We start from the raw sequence: 17,063 nt of genomic DNA on the forward strand, positions 1-17,063 counted from the left end.
TAACCGCCGTCGGGCCCGGGCGTGCGCTCCCCTGTTATCTCCTCTCGGTTGACCGCTGCTCCGTGACGGCTGTGCGCTCCGTGCTGCTGATGTTTCCTGTCCGGGTCCCATCTGGTGGCGATGCGATCGCAGAGCAACTTGATTGAATCATGGAACTGCATGATTGGCCGTAATACTGTTTAGTTACTGATAGCTCTTAGGTATAGAACACACTTAAGAAAGCAGGAAACTAAGGCTGTGATTTGTGAGCAGAAGCGTGCTGTCTCTTCAGGTTATCTTGGGTTCTCATCATACTCTCTCCTCAATTCTCCTTTTCTCTGCTCTTGATCCTTTTCTTTAGAGGAGAGAAACTGTGGGAAGCCCCTTTTATCAGTCTTGTGCTCCTTCTGAGAGCCTCAGACGCTGCTGCCTTTGGAGAAACTGAGGACAACCTTATGATGAAATTGTTTGATGCCACCAAAATGTTCTTCCAACCTTTGAGCCATGTGCTTAAAACCACGGGGCAGCAATCCTGCAGTATTTCACATGGGGAAGAACATTTGTATCTTTCGTTATTAATTAGTGTTTACTGTTATAACTTTGGTCGTTCTCAGCGTTCCTGTGGCTCACCTAACGAGTGCTCAGAAACCCTCCCTGCACATTGGCTGTGGAGTTGCGGTGAGTGTCGGTGTGTGCGCTGACATAGGAAAGGCCAGCAGGAGCCTTAGTGCTGCTGCAGGGAGCAGCGTCCCCGCGCTGTGTTCCTCATAGCAAAGCAGAGCTGCGGCTGTCTCCTGGCCCTGCTGAACAGGTGGGTGCAGTCCCACTCCTTGACACCGCTACACCTGTTGGAGCGGTTAAATGAAGCTGTCAGGAGGCGAACAGGGCACGGAGGTGTCACAGCATACTGACATCTGTAGCTGTAGAGACAACTGGAAGGAAGTGGGTGAATCAGTGTTGGTGAGTCACCAAATCCCTCTTTTTGCAGGGCACAACTTGAGTCTCTTAAATCATACTACAACCTACAGCTGGGGATGTCCAGCTTCCTTGCTTAGATAAGCTTCTCACAAATGTCGTGCTGCTCTCTCATTGGCTTTGACTTATTAATTGGGAATGCTGTAGTTGCTTGAATCAAAGGGAGGTCGATTAGTTTACATCAGATGCATATAAAATAACATGAGTTGTGGCTGATGCAATGATGGATAACGAGTGTGAGGATTCGCATTGGATGCGTGGTGTATTGTGTCTTGGGAAGGCGTGTTTTTTTTTCCCAGTGGATAAAGGTATCTGTGAGTGATAAAACCTGAAGCAAGGACAGCTTATTGCTGTTTGTGAGCTGAGTCATACCAAATCTGTTTGTGTTTGGGAATTTGAGGTTGAGAAACTGATTTCTGAGAGGACAGTAGAAAAGGCTGTGAATTGAAGCTCATCTTTGCAAACTGGCAATCGTATTTGTTTTGCACTCTTCCTTTGGAGCTCTGAAAATAATCTCACAGAAGTCATGTGCTTTTCCTCCACGACTCCCTTTCTCAAAGTGTGGACAAACCACTGAGTTAGCAAGGAAATGTGCTTGCAGTTCTGCAGCATGGTGGTGACTTCCCATCAGATGAAGAAGTTGCTGAGGGAGGGGCCGTGGAGCAGCCTTTGGGCAGCAAGATCTTAGCTGTGCTGACAAGTTCCTTGTGTATAAGCAGGAATTCCTGGAGTGCTTTTTAATACGCAAATAGTGTTGTGAAATAATATGCTCTCCTTATCATTAAACAACGAGAATTTCAGAGTTTATTGGAACAGTCTTTCGAGCTCTTGCTACTACAATTATCAGATCTCTTGATAAATGAAGCATGCAGCCACTTTGATTGATTTGAACGTAAAATTTCTAGAAAGGCCAAGTATGGTTGGGTGACATGGGAGTGGATCTGCTGTGGCAGTTAACAGTCTTGATAAATAATAGAAACAGCTCAGTTCTATTCCTTGTGATGTGTGCAATTGTTAGAACTTGTTAGAAAGAAACCAAAGCTTTTTCTACTCCAGTCTCTTCAATACATCAGGGAAGTGTTCGAAGTTTTAAGATAATTTTCACTCCTTATCTGTTACTCTATCAGTGTTACTGAATTTTAAGGTTCTGTTTTTGTTTTTCTTTTGGTGAGCACGTGCTCTTAGGGGAAAGTTGAGTTCCTGAGACCCAGCTGAAGAGCAGAGGATGGATCTAGGAGGTAGATGAAAGGATGTAAATGAAACTGTTGCCAATTCTCATTCTTAGAGAAAATACGTGATGGGCAGTTCGAGGAGAAGGGGTGGCTATGGCGTATCCTCTTCAACGGGCCCTGGGTGAGATGAAACTGAAGCTGTGGGTGAGGGTGGCTCTGCCAGGCTGGGCCTCTCTGTGAGAGCAGCACAGGGTGGGGAGGTCAGATTGCTCCTGCTGCAGAAATAAAGATCTGCTTTCACCTCCAGCAGCATCTGATGCAGCTCATTTGCTTTCAGATAAGATTGAATCCCTTGTCTCGCATGCAGAACAGGAAGAATGGGGTGTGTAGATGACAAGATTGCTTTCCGTCTCTAGGATGAAGGACGTGATTCACTTGAGTTTGTTTTTAGTGTATCTTATGTTTGTAAATGTGTCACGTTCAAATGTGAATGAACGCTTTTAGAACCGTTGATTTTTGTTGTTGCTGTAAATCTGCCCCATGAGCTTTGTTTTTAGGTGTTGCATTTGATCACTTCTGCCACTAGATCAATGGACCTTTTAGGTACGAGCTCATAATGCTTAAAAGGCAATAGCTTGAAAGAAATAATCTCTAAATTCAGTAGCTTTCCGTTTTGCATGAAATTATCACTTAATTCTTATTGGGAGACCAGCTCACTGCGCATCCTGCTTCGAGAGGCTGATTTAGGGTGGGTATCTGAATAGGTCACTTGTGCCACGTAGGGATTACCAAATGTAGGATCATTTTTCTCTACTTTGTAGTGTATAACCGAAGTTTAGTCAACAAGCATCTGTTGCCCACGTGACGGAAGTGCTCTGTCACATGGGGATGTGGAGCAGAGCAGAGTGCCTTGCTGAGCTCAACTCACATTGACCTGCCACAGAACGTAGCCTGCCTCTCATTAGGGCTGCTGTGCAGGGCACGCTGCCTCCAGGCACTGAGCAGGGTGGTGTCCAGCTCCCCCATCATGGGAGGGAAGGGCTGAGCAGATTCACATCCCACCTAGCTCTTCCAAAAGCAATTTTGAAAGAAATTCTCTCTCTGAGCTCTCTGCTCTCACTGTTAGGACTGGAAAGCATGTTGTGACTAACTTGGCAGGGCAGTCTGGAAAATATTGCAGATAAGGAAGAAAGAAAGATGCGGTAACTCAAAATAGAAAATTTCTTTGTAAATATAAGGCAGGTAATAGCAAACTCATGCAGTTGTTTTTGTGATTGTAATACCTGGTGAATGGCAGCAGCCCAGCAGTTCCCAGCAGAATGGTGCTGTTCACGGCCTGTTGGAGTTACTTAGCAGTGCCTCCAGCCGCTCATCTTTTGTTTGTGTGAATGCTACTCTCAGCTACCTGCCAGCCATCTGTGTGTATTTCAGGTAGGACTGCATCTTTCAAATGTGCACAAAGAAAATAATTGATACAAAAAATATATATATTGGAATAGGGGATCCAGCAAATAGCATTTTCATCCAGGGCAGTCATAGCAGAGCAATAGATTTTTATCAGACCACCTTTTCAAATACATTTCTTTTAAATATCTCACACTGAAATCATTACTGCTAAGTTCTTGCAGTCCTTCCCAATGGAGACTGGAGAAATCTGTGTCTGGAAGTCAGGTTGCAGGGGTTAGGTAGGACATCTAAATAGTTCTGTTTTGTTGTTGTTGTTTGGTTGTTTATTTTTAAAGAGCCCGTTATAATTATGTATTACAAATGTTAGTTTTGCTGTGGTAATTACAATTCTGTTTTGTTTGATTGTAATTACTAAGATTTTTCCATTTGATTTTACTTAACCGTATCTCAAATTGCTGATAGGAACTTTAGATGTTTTCCTAGTTTTGGTTTGGCGTTCTCATCTGGGAATGCAGTGGTGGGGTTGTTGTTGTTGGTTGGTGGCTGTTTGTTCTGGGAGGGTTGGTTTGTGTCTTTTTCCCTAAAGAAACAAAGAAGTGAGCTTCGAGTGGAGGCAGTAACAGCCCATTACTGTATGCAGGAGGGTCAGTCAGTCAGCTTTATGCACAGAAGAGGTCAGGTTCTTGCTGTAGTGCTGTGAGGAGCTGTGAGTGCAGCAGTGTCACCGGGGAGTCCAAAAATACAGACGTGTGGTTATTTAAATGCGATGTCTCACAGCCTTATGTTTATGTGGGCAGGAAGCAGAAGATCAACTCTGATAGACTTTTGTTTTAACTCACTTGTCTATGCAGAACTCAATGTTAAAGTGTGACCAGAAGTTAAAATGTGGTGACTGCAGAAGTAGTCTTGAGCCGACAGCGTGCTGTGTGCTGGGGTCCCTCTGAGCTTGGGTAGTGGTATGGGCAGCTCCATTTGCTGCTGTTTGTTGCTCATAATGGGAGATCTTGGAGGAAATAGAGATTAACAGCACACGGTCTGTGGTGCTTATTTTAATATCTGTAGGAGTTTTCCCTCAGCTGTCTGTGGGGCAGTGCAAATCCTGCCCTGGTTGCCACTCCTTTATGTGGCTGAAGGATGAAGTGGAGAGCAAAGCAAATAGCAGGTAGTGTCATTGTGATCGTAAAGCATGCAGTTTTAAGGAGTGCAGTAACACAGATTAAACGCTGGTTTGCCTCGTGATCTCTTCAGGAGGAGTCCTCACATATTCAGTAGAACAGTGAATGCTATCCAGAAAATAAATCTGTGAAAACTGAAAGCAGCCAGGCCTCAGATCTGGGGTAAACGTACTGTTTGTTACACTGCCAAGTGTTCCCCTGCAGGGCAAGAGCTGCCTCGTTTATGGAACGGAGCCCTCTCTGTTTTCAAATTGAACGCCAGCATAGACTAAGAAAATAATTTGCTGCAAAGCGTTCTCTTTGGGTGTTTTATGCCCGAGAGGATGATCTGAGCGGAGCAGAGGCCTGTCAGAGGTGCCTGGGTGCCTGCTGATGTGGCAGGGCTTTTTCTGGGATTGAGGCTTGCTGCTTGACATTCACGTGGCTGGATGCTGCAGTGTGCGAGCACGGTGCTGTTGAATAATTTTTAGAGTTAAAGTATTAATAGTAATGGGGATTTAAAATAGTCGCATGTGGCTCTGCACAGGATATGCAGCCCAGAGGCGTTCAGTGCACATGCAGAGAGCTCTTGATTTTCTTACGAGAGAATAATATGTGCTCAGTAGTCACTACAAGAAACTTTTTTTGGACAGTGGCAGATCGGATTTGCTGCTGTTTGTTGCCCATAATGGGAGATCTTGGAGGAAATAGAGATTAACAGCACACGGTCTGTGGTGTTTATTTTAATATCTGTAGTTTTCCCTCAGCTGTCTGTGGGGCAGTGCAAATCCTGCCCTGGTTGCTGACGTTTTCGTGTGCATAAACATGAAGTGGAGCGAGCGATCCATTTGCATGATGCAATTTTGAAGTTTCTGAACCTCCAAAGTGTATTTTTGTATTGTATGCTGGATATAATATAGAGAGAAATTGGAGAAGCCACATGCAGTGAAATGTATCCCATCTGTGGAATTAAAAAAGGGTTCTGTTCAGAGAACTCCAGATTTCCATCTTTCTGAGTGCCAGATGTTTGTTTAAGGATATCAAACACACATTTCTGTGCTTTTCAAATATCCTAATTTCCAATCACTGGTGAGCTTGTACCTATTTGGAAAAAGACTTGCAGCTCAGGTAACACTGAATAAATCACAAATTTGTGCAGTGATGTTTAGAATGACGTTTTGTGAATTGAAGTTTGCTTCCAGCTCCCCACCTAGCACAAAGGGAGACGAGCCATGCTTCTCCTTTGTTCCAGGCTTCTGGCCTTGAGCGTTATCCATTCTGCCTGGCAGAGGGCTGAGGAATGTGGCTGGGAGCTGGGCTGCGCTTTCTGCCCAGTGGGGTCCTGGGTGGCCAGAGCTCTCCAGCCCCCTCCTGCTGCCTGCAGTGTCCTCGACTGCCCTGTGCCCGGCCAGACCACGTCTCCCAGGGCCCCCCGTCACCATCTCCCTTCTTCAGCCAGTGGCAATGGCAGAGAATGCTGTGTGTTGGGGCAGAAAGATGTGGTTTGTGTGTGGTTTTGGCTTTTGCTTAGAGTACTTTCTGGAAGCATGTTGCTGGATTCTTCTGCAAAATTCAATGTGAGGAATGTATTGAGCATTACCGTATTGTTTTCTATTGGATTTTTAGTAGTATTTTCTAACATGCTTTAAGTGTGAGACCACCTAAATAAGAACTGAGTGGATGAAGAAGGAAAAATAATGAACTGTAAATGGAAAGGTTCTGGGCCATATGATCTGAGCTGGGGCTGTCAAAAGGCATTCAAGACCCACTGTGCTCACCTGGCAATGTGGGCAGTATCTACAGTCTCTGTAGTGCTCGTGTGAGGTTGTTGGAGCTCCTGTCTTCCTCAATAATTTATTAATGAGTGAAATAGACCCCTTCTTTCTTCATTTCCTTGAAGAAAAAAATGTGGATTTAATCTCATCTCAGCATAGCCATTGCTTTACTAAGGGAAAACGTAAGCTATGCTCCTGGAATTCTTAATGAAGACAAGAGGTGTATCTTGAGTGTCTCCTGATTTGTTTTAGCCAAGCATGTCAAGATAAGGTGAACTGCACCCTGGTAATGATGTGTTCTATGCCATTGTTTCCCGAGGAGGTTTAGGTGACTAACCTGGGTGTCTGTGTGCAGATAGCCTGCTCTGGTTGGGTAAGGCGTGCTGTGAGAGCAGGCCAGAAGTATTGGCCTCGCTGGTCAGGGCCACCGAGGATAAAACCTGCTTAAGGGGCTGAGGAGTCTCTGATGTATCACTGAGGATGCAAATGGCAGCCAGATGTGTGTGTTGTGTGAGGTAGGTGTCTATTTAGGAAGTGTAAGTATGCATGGATACCCTCTCTCTGGGATTCCTCTCCAGCAGGTTCTCCAATTTTGGGTAGAATTGCTTTTACAAGTACTCATTTAAATTCCTGGAATACCTTCTTCTTAGGAGACTGACTGTGAATTTGTCAGCCTGTTTGTTCTGTCCTACTTGGTCGGTCTCTATAACTGAATGATGAAAATTCATCAGTTGAAGGACTGAATGCATCCTCTATTGCAGAATATCCACTGCGTTATAAATATTGATCTCACAGGATTCTGCCTGAAAATATTTACAGATGATGTGAGATGAGAAAGCTTTAATGTGTCGTTTATAAAGAGTATGGAAACTCCTGTTTTACTGAGAAACAGCATACCTGCAATCAGCTTCAGTGGAGGAGTGAGGGCCCGGGGTCTCTAATCTCCTGGTAACTGAAAGCTGTGGGGGAAGAGATAACTAAATGTACCCAAAGTATATTTAAACCTTTCCCAAGGCTGCAGGTGTGCCATATGCATTTTGTAGTTTTTGTTTTACAACATTCCAGATGTTTATTCTCCTTGAATCTATTGCCCCTTGTCAATGAGAGGAATCAAGAGACTCACTTTTCTGACTGTGAAGACAGTAAACTTGAGGAAAGCACCCATCCATCATGTATGTTTATTCTCCTCATGCTTGTGCTTTCTGTCATCTTGAGATTGGATTCAATTGTCTTCTTTAGTGCAAATGCTGAGCCTTAAAGGGCAAACAAAGATCATCACTTTGGAGTAATGGTATCTGATAAAACCACAATAAAAACACTCATTTGCATGTCAAATGTGGTTACTGTATGTGTGTGTGAAGTCTGTATGTGTCAGCACCTAAGAGCTGAACAAAAGTTTCAGGTTAGAGCTCATCTACTGCAAAACTGCTGCAACCTCCCATCTGACCTAAACAAGACATCTCGATTTTGAGGAAACACACTGCAAAATATGTGTATTTTTGACTTGCTGAGAACTGTCTGCACGACGCAGCTAAAACTTTCCTCTGGTTTCAGTACAGAAGATCCACCTGATTTAACTAAATTCTACAGAGCTAATGCTCCTTAGCCCTTTTAATACCCCATAAGCTCTGTTATGAAGGCATTGGCCTCTTATGGTGGTTTGAACACAACAGTACTTTTCCAACTGTGCTTATGTATAAGCTAGTAGCTGGGGAAATTAAAGGTGAAAGGGACAGATATTGCCTTATTCACCTGAAATCTAAGATAATGCAACACCCGTACGGAGATTATAGGAAATCTGAAAGTAGTGGCCTTTCAGTAACCTCAGAGCTCTCTGATCTTCAGGAGGTGTTGTGTGCGGGGGTGTAAGTCATGCTGTGAGCAGTTCTGAATGTCTTGGCACTGAGGATCTTAGACCAAGGGGACCTGGTGGTATTTCCTTTTTCTGTTCTTCAGGCACTGGTAACTTGTCTTTTACATTAGCTGCACCTGAGCTGCATAAGGGGTACCTTTACGAATCAGGAATTAATTCCTCTATTGTTCCGCTGACTTTATTACTTCTGACTTTAGAGTCATGTCAGTTCCAGCATCTGACTTGGAACTCCAGAACTTGAGGCCAATAGTACATAGATGGTGAGCTGTCCTATCTTTTCTCCTTGGCAGTTGGCTGCTCAATGGTAATGCTTGTGTTATCTCTTGCTCACCTTTCTGCATAGCTGTGCTTTCAATGCTGAAGACCCTCATTTCTTCTGCTGCTTCTGTGTACGAGCTCTGAGCTGCTGAGATTTAAAAGATGGGAGCAGCCCTGTGATGTTTGCAGATTTTAGCAATGGGAAGTTTTTGTTCGGCACCTCAGTATCTGGAGCTTGTTTCTGCCTTTTTTGTTGTTTTACTATTTTGAAATGGTAGAACTGCCTCCTTATCTCATAGTAAGGCCTCTTAGAAAGCTTTGGACTCATTCTTGGTGTTGGTGTTACCAGTCAAAGCTGTGCAGGACAGAGATTGTGATGTGTACTTTGAGTGCAAGAAAATTTCCTCCTTTTGGACAATTACTTTATCATATTCATTATCCTTTGAACCATGTGTAGTCCTGCAGTAAAGAATAAATCAGGTGATATGCATCTTAAAGGGGTTTGTCCTGTTTTGTTGCAAGCTGATAGAAAATCCCTGGGATTTCAGTGGAAATAGAGTGAACATTGTTTCTGATTCTGGTTCGGGTTGTGAAGCTTTTCTGAGCTATTGATAAAACGTTTTGTGGTAACGACTGAAGAGTTAATAATGCGAGGCATACTGGTGTGGCTGAGGCAGCTCATCTCAGCATGTCTTGGAGCATTCATCATCTGTCCTGCATGGAGAGGCCCCATGCCAGCAGGGAAAAATCTTTGTGGTGCCAAACCAGAGCTTCAATGGGCTCAGTGACAGGCTGCTACAGCCTGCTTTCTTCAGCCCACACTCATGGTTGAGGGTCATGCCAGAAGTCATTCAGCCACTTCTGTGTGCATCTTGGTGTTACTCATGTGTTTGGGCCTGATGGTCAGCGTGTGACTTCTGTCCCTCAGTGTAACATGCTTCTTTTTAATCTGTGATTTTCTTATACCATTTCACCAGAAGTATTCCTTGTTACCTTGCTGAGTAAGTTAATTCTAGGTACCTTTTAATAGCCGGTTATAGATGAAAGAGGTCAAATTAAATACACAGTGGAAGGAGGGAACAGTTGATGAACCTGAGGCTAGGTCTTAAAGGTCCCTTCCAACCCAAACCATTCTGTGATCTGCCATTCAGAGGGATGAGGTGAAGAAAAGAACTGGTGGAAGCCTCCCATTTCTCTGTGCAGTGGCACTAAGCCCTGTGAAGCGTGTTTCCCCAGGCCTGATTTTTACCTCCAGCAATTATTGTGTGGCTTTTTCTAAACCTGTGTGCAAACAGTTGCTTAGCTTCTCAAGTGTGATAGCAAGGTGCAACTGCTCATACTTGCAGCTTGCAGTTTGCCCTCTGATTAATGTCTGCTGGCCTCTCTGCTGTTATGGTGGACTCTGACAGGGAGGTCAGAGAGGAGATGTTGCTGAAATCATCAGGTGCGTACCCTTATCTTGCCCTTCTGCATCTTATCCTATTGCCACACTTTTCACAGTCAGTAGGAGTTCTCTTCAAGTTGTCCTTAAGATGTTTTGAAGTTCTCTCGGTGTGAATTATCCTGTCTTGGAAAAATGTAGGGACTTATTTGCTTCTATTTCCTTTGTCTTTAAGAATGCAGAATGCGGTCACTGTTACCAGTGATTCATAAACAACTCCATGGCTGATTTTGTTCCAGTTGGATAATTGGGGTCAGGAGTCATTGTCTTCATGACCTTTAAATGTGAATCTCAGTGGGCACTGCAGATCAGGGCAGCACAGGTTGAAACCTCAGTTTGGTATCATAAAATGTTAGCATGAGTGCTTGGTAATTTTGATGCATTTCTGTGCACACCTAGAGCAGTGGGATGCATGGATAACCTTGCAGCTAATACTGTTGGAATTATAATGGTGAGAATCTGCTGTTTCCACCACAAAACCTTATACATGAAGGTATGCAGAAATCTCAGTCTGAATAGCATTTACTTTTGTGTGTTTCTGTTCTTCTTAAAGTGCATTTAGGAGGTGAATATTGAATTAAGATTTAGGCTTTCAACTTTCTTTAAATAAAAGGGAGGGGGGGAACCCATGGGAAATTATTAATAGGCTGTTATTCTTTTGAATAATTTGTGATACTGGGCTGCGTTAATTCTTGAATTAACAGTGATCATTAATCATCCACAGCACATTTGATTTCTCCAATTTGTTGCCTAGCGTTCAGCATCTGACATATAATGAGTATCCTGCCTCCTTGCTTCCAGGAATGCAGTATTAAAATGCTAAAATAAAAGATAGAATGAGTGGATGGGATGAATGAGTGGAAGGCACAAGGCTAGCTGTGGCTTTGATGCCACACAGATATTTGAAGAACAGCTGCATTTATGAGCCTTGACCATTGCCATCTTTTCCACTGTAAGGATAAGGAGGGGTCATAGCAGTGTGTCTGTGGATTGCTCGGCCTTGTGCTCAGCAGTGCATGGTGTTCACATCTGGGCTAAGTTAATTCCTTAAGATGTGCCTGCAGCTCGTGGCCTGCGGGTGACTGATTCTCCTGGAGCAGAGCTCAGCTGTCATCTTCCTTTGGTTCCTGGGGTTTTTGGTGTCGTCCCCCCCCAATTCCTGAGCCTGTCCTTCATCACCTGCAGAGCCAGGTATCCAGTGACACCATCCTGTGATACCGTCCTGCTGCCCAGAGCCACCAAGTTGGGTTTTGAGTTTCCTTCCCTTGTCTCTCATGTTCCTTCCACATTGCAATATGGCTGTGCAGGAAGCTGTATTCTAACAAATGGCTGTGTTTTAGGAGAGGCAAGGAGAGGAGGAACAGCAGTGGAGAGAAACACATTCCTGGGAGTCCTTCTTATGGAGCATGAAGAAATCGGGAGACTGCTCATTTACAGAGCTGTCCCCCACCCTTAAGCAGCTGTTCTGCTTTTGTGCTTTGCCATGCAGTGTTTGAACATCCCACAGCCGCAGATGTTTGCCTTTGGTTCGTATGCTCAGGCAGATTTGAGGAGCTGATCCTTAATCCTGATGCCAGAGCCTTTTGGCCAAGATTAGCCTGACGCAAACCCTGGTCCCAGCTCCCACTTTGAAGCAGCAGCATTCCTGGTACATGTCACGATTGGCACTGGGTCCTCAGTGTTGTTTTGTGGCCGTTTCCTGTGTTTATAGCTGGAGGTTTTGTCTCGGCTGAAGACGTGGGGTTTACTCAATCATAACAGTTTTCAGTGAATTTGGATCCTTGACGCAGATGTTTTAGAGAAGGATCTGCACCTTTGTGTTTTGTGGCTTCATGAGCTATTAAATTAAGAAAAAAGAATGTTGATGTAGCACAGCTCGGATAAAGGGTTTTTAATGTGTTCCCTAACCCAGCATGAAGTTAATTTGTCTGGATAGATGGGTACTTTCACGTTAGTGCGTTATTAGATGTCTGTATCTCTATTCTGATAGGAGGGCATGCTCTCCATTCTTAAGATCACAATCTAGTGTGTGTGCAAGCATGAAAGTAACTCTTCTACTTGTTTTAATGTGATGGAAATGGTGAAAGATGCCAGTTCAGTGCAGAGAAACAGGGAGAAATAGAGAGGGGGTTCTGGAGCCCTCCGATCCGTGCCCAGATGTACTGTCCTGTCCCTCTGTCCTGTGGCTGTGGGATGGACCAGCCTGAGCTGGGGGCTGCAGTGTCCCATCTGCAGGGAACGGGGTGGTGGAAGGGCTGTGTGTCTGCCCACCCCTGAGCACAACTGTAATTGCTGAGCAGATGTGCTGTCTTCATTCTGCTGCTCTAACTGCCCTTATCTCCCCTCTTAATCTCAAATCTCTCTCAAACTTTTTAGCTCATTAAGTCCTGTGGAGCTAGAATTCCCTGCTAGTTAAGCACACACAAAACATTTTTCTTATCAGATCTTGCAGCGATTCTGTAAACAAACGACTTAATCATGCTTTTCATGTCGATGCCAGAGAGACAAATAAAATTGGTTGCACCGGTTGTAAGCAAGCTAATATTTTAAATATTGAGATGTTTATCATTTTTCTCCCCTTTCTTGAAGTTTTTGCTTGTTTGTTTGTGTTCCATTCCATAGTTCTTTCAGAAACAAAATTCTGTTTTGTAGACTGAAATGCAAGTTAACTGTTTATGGAAGAAAGAGAAGAAAGTAAAATTGCCTGAAATCTTTTTATGTGTGAAGCTAGAGAACAGCAGAAGCCAGAATGTAACTGCTGGGGAATGTGCTTGGCTATAGGAGGAGGATGTCACTGTGGGAATGCCTTTGGATACTGAACAGGAATGTAATTCTCTATTGGGGTGACCTGCAAAAGGCTGGGAATGTCAAGCATAGTATTGGAGCACTGCAGGCAACTGGTTGTGTTTTTCAGATCTGTTCTTTTAAAATAAATAAAATTGCTTTCCCTTAGTTTGGGGCTGAGCCAGTTTTTAAATTTTTTTTAATTCTTGGCTTGAACTCATGTGAACTGGAATGGAATTAGCAAGAAGAGACAGTAAAGCTGTGGTCCCGTGTGCTCTCTCCTCAGTTTAAAGCTGGCTGAAGGAATTCCTGCTCCAAATTGTAGCTCTCTGCCCGTCTCACTTTTTCCAGGAGGAGGTTTTTGGGGGGAGCAGAGGGGAAGACGACTGAAATGTGAGATTAATCCAATCCAGTTTTCCAAAAACCAATGCAGAAAGCTTCCTGTGCCCTCATGCTTTCCCCAGGACTCGCTGCAGCGGGTGAGCAGTGTGCCTCTGTGGGCTGTTAGGGGGGAGAAGCTGACAGAGCTGCCCGGGGATGGGACAAGGGCTGGGAATACAGCTGTTCTTACCGAGTGTTCTGTAACTCGAGAGCACAGCTCCACTGGGTAGCTTTTGTTGTGTAGCAGTCATTGCCAGAAATGAATACATGCAAATCCTCCAGGCAGTACAGCCCGATGAAACTTACCTCGTGACCTCTAACAAAGTGCCCTCCTTTCTTGGTCTCCGGTTGGTTTTTATCCAGGTAGCAAGGGAGGGAGTGTCAAAGGAAAATTCAGCCTTCAAACCAAAGAAAGTTATTGTTTAGAAATGCTTTATGAATGCAGCATTTGGTGGAAGCTCGAGTTTGGCTGGCCCAGAAGATGGGATCAGCCTTGACTTAGAGGTAAGGGCTGTAACTGTCGTGAGCTGTATTGTAAGGCCAGCTGATAGTGAGTGTGGTATTTTTTGTACTCCTATTGCTGTAGTTTTGTAGAAAAAGGGGTGAGAGGACTGTTGGCACCAGGAGTGTCACCAAAGGATTACAGAATTTCACTCAGAGTTAGTTTCTTTCCTATGTTATTATTATAATGGGTCATTGGCTGTTGAGCAGTAGAGGAAACATTTAGATGTGGCAATCATAAAGGTATAACACAATTGGATCTCAAACCCTTCTTAGTAAGCCATCTGACTTGTTACTGTTTTTCTGTAATGTGTTTTTCCCTTTTCTTACTGTCTTTTCTTTCCCTGCATTTTTGGTAGTTCTTTTAAGTTTCAGGTGTAAGACAGCACAGATTTCAGTGAAACTGCAATGCCAATAAATGGGTTAACTGAATGTGTCCTTATCCCTTCCCCCACCTCCCAGAGTATTTTTTTCTTTTTTTCAATCAAGTTTTTTGACCATGCATTTTTAACCATGCAGGGCAGCTTTAGAAGAAGTAGAAGGAGATGTGACAGAACTGGAACTGAAACTTGACAAGGTAAGCTTTTTAATTCAACAGTATCTGCTTTGGAGGAAAACACAGGATCCTTGTTTAGGTTTGTGTAATTGAAGTCTGCAGCTGGGAAGTGGCAGCAGCTGCTGCAGAGGGGATGGATGTGGGCCGAGCACACAGCGGGACCCCGGGGACCCCAGCTTGGGTAAGGCGGCAGCAGGCAGCGCGGCTGCATCCTGCAGCTGGGGCTGGGCTTGTGCAATCCCTGCCCGCCCTCTGGCCAGGACCCTTGCTTGCATGTGACAGCCCCGTGAGCTGCAGGAGAGCTCCATCAGCTTCCCCAGGCTTTGCTATCTCTGATCTGAGAACTTGGGTTTTATGAGAACTGCGTGCTGATCACGTCTGGGGATCCCTCGTAGTCTGCAGGCAGGGTTATAGCTTGATAGGCGCTGTGTGTGTATGCATCCATCCAGCCTGCAGCCTAGGGGACTTCATGCTGAAAGATTTGTCCTGCTTTGTGCACGTATGTAAAATGTACGTTGTGCAGCACCCCTTCAGCGCGTTACAATCCATTTGTGTTATTTTTTCTCTATAAACAGCAGTATGTAGAGGCTTTTTTCTTTCTTTGCAGCATTTTGCGTGGCTTGCTTTACTTTCACATCTATAAGAAAACTGTTTCTTCATTTTTTGCTAAGTGTCTGAATTTATTTTCTGCCAGTGATCTGGTATGGCAGGCAGGTGCCATCAGCTGAGGAGATCAGCAACTTTTGGCATATGAACCTTTGTCCAGCACTTGCGAGTTGGCTGCTGGCAAATAAATGAAGTCCGTGTTAGGTGTGGTAACTCCAGAGGCTTTTCCTTTTCTTGTAACACTGTTTTTAGGTTTGTGGTTAATAGTGTAACCATTTGCTTTTCAAAATAAATCAAGGATACTTAATTTCAGCTGTCCAGTGCCAGTGATAGTGATGCTGATGGCTGCAAGGGACATTGTTGCCATAGGGGTGATGAGGCACACAAGTATTTAAAGACTACCAGCATCAGTCTTGGAAGTTTGTGTTTCGCACCAGTGTAGAAGGCTCCTTTGGAGGGCTAGAGGAGAGTTCTCCAGGATCTTGCCTTGCTCCTCCAGATTTCGTGCAGGAGTTCTGTGCCAAAAATACAATTGTTTTGTTTTTTTGTTTTTCATGCAAAATCCCTTCACTCTTTACCCTGGGACAGTGTCCTAGCGTTTTAAAACAGAAACAACCAAAAAAACCCTTTTACTCTCCTGGCAAGAGAGCTAGTACACAAGGTAAGTATTTAAGCAGCATAATTGTAATGTGAAGCTTTAGTGATTTAGTCTAATGCTTTAATCTAAAGCCAGCTCCTTGTTTGTGAGCTAAGTAACTATGGCCTGAAGGTGATGGTTTGTCTATACTTGGATGGCAACTTTGTTGCTTGGTTAGTCACATTACGCTCAGCCTTACTGTCCCACAGATTGCTGGACTAAATTATCTGCTTCTTCCTCTTCCCTGGAAGATGGACACTGTAGTCAGGATAAGGAGCCATAAGTAAAAAAGTGAAAGGAAAAGAAAGATTATGTTGATGGTATTTAGAGAAAGTAAAAACAAAACAAGCAAAACCTCATAAAAACAAACGTCTTACTGTATCACTTTTCCTCTTTTTAGCTGGTAAAGCTTTGTATTGCAATGATTGATACTGGGAAAGCTTTCTGTTTGGCCAACAAGCAGTTTATGAATGGGATTCGAGACCTCGCGCAATATTCCTGTAAAGATGCATTGGTGGAGGTAAGTTAGTGGTCAAAATGCGTGTAGAAAAATGTGACTTTAAAAGGGCATATAGTGTAACATTCAGCAAGAGAGGTAGCTGAGGCTTATGCTACTGAACTGCTGCTCATTTTTCTTTGGAGTATGCCTTAAGAGTGAGCTTTCTGAGCTGTGGTGCATTGCAAATGCATGTTTCACTTCAGCATTACCCTGTAATGATGAGGGTTTTTCAAACTCCAGAACATCTTAAGACAGCAATAGTCATCTTGGGAGGAGTGGAGCAGTGAACAGGTGTGCCCTGTTTATTTTGTTGTAGTTGTTCCAGCTACAAAGTGTAAAAGCCAGTTCTGTACAGCTGAATTCCTCGAGTTGATCTCTGGGGAGCTGGGCCTCACATGTTCTGATCCATAGACACTTAGATTTTAAATGTACAAAGCTCACACTGATGAAGTTGTAACCTCAGACTGATGTCTTGTCAAGCTAATTTGGGAAACTTAATATTTCCCATGTACTGGTGTGAAGTGAGTATGAAGTTATGTAATGTGCAGCTATAATTATGTGCACATCTCTGTACATCATGCATGTTTAGTGCATATTATGTAACAGCATTGATTGCAAGTATGCATCTTCACACTGATTATATGTAATGCCTGTGGGCTCCTGTATAGCTTTGAGTTGCTGAAGACTTGTCTTGAAGCTTACTTGTTTAAGATGTACAGTGACAAAATCCCCTAAATTTGGCCCAGTTTTACTTCTAATCAGTTGTTACATTTTTTTATTCCAGCTAGGTGGTTCTTCTTTATTGTTAGAAAAGCTGTTAGCCAAGGATGTTAGAGAGCATTATTTTCTGTTTCTAGTTGATACTTAATTTCTACATATTCATTTTGGTAGTGCTAACCATACCAGCTGTGAGGCAGCTCTTCATGCAGTAAATGTGTACGTTTGGATGATTGCAACATACTAACCAAGCTTTTGGGATTACTTATAAGCTTTAAAAAATATGAAGTGGTGTAATATTAAGTTTTTATGTTGTGTTTATAAGTTATATTAGGTTTATATTGTGTT

At 43.7% G+C, this 17,063-nt stretch overlaps 1 protein-coding gene across 1 annotated transcript in view; it reads left to right on the forward strand.

Annotated features, from left to right (window-relative positions):
* The window catches only part of ACAP2 (ArfGAP with coiled-coil, ankyrin repeat and PH domains 2), a 69,268-nt gene that overhangs the window by 14,222 nt on the left and 37,983 nt on the right, over nucleotides 1–17,063 (forward strand). The window contains exons 3-5 of the mRNA XM_010716370.3: nucleotides 618–657; nucleotides 14,220–14,277; nucleotides 15,900–16,019. Coding sequence (XP_010714672.2) covers nucleotides 618–657; nucleotides 14,220–14,277; nucleotides 15,900–16,019 — 218 coding nt within the window. The remainder of the gene's footprint in view (nucleotides 1–617; nucleotides 658–14,219; nucleotides 14,278–15,899; nucleotides 16,020–17,063) is intronic.

This window comes from Meleagris gallopavo, chromosome 11 (assembly GCF_000146605.3).
Source record: "Meleagris gallopavo isolate NT-WF06-2002-E0010 breed Aviagen turkey brand Nicholas breeding stock chromosome 11, Turkey_5.1, whole genome shotgun sequence".
Classification (NCBI taxonomy): Eukaryota; Metazoa; Chordata; class Aves; order Galliformes; family Phasianidae; genus Meleagris; species Meleagris gallopavo.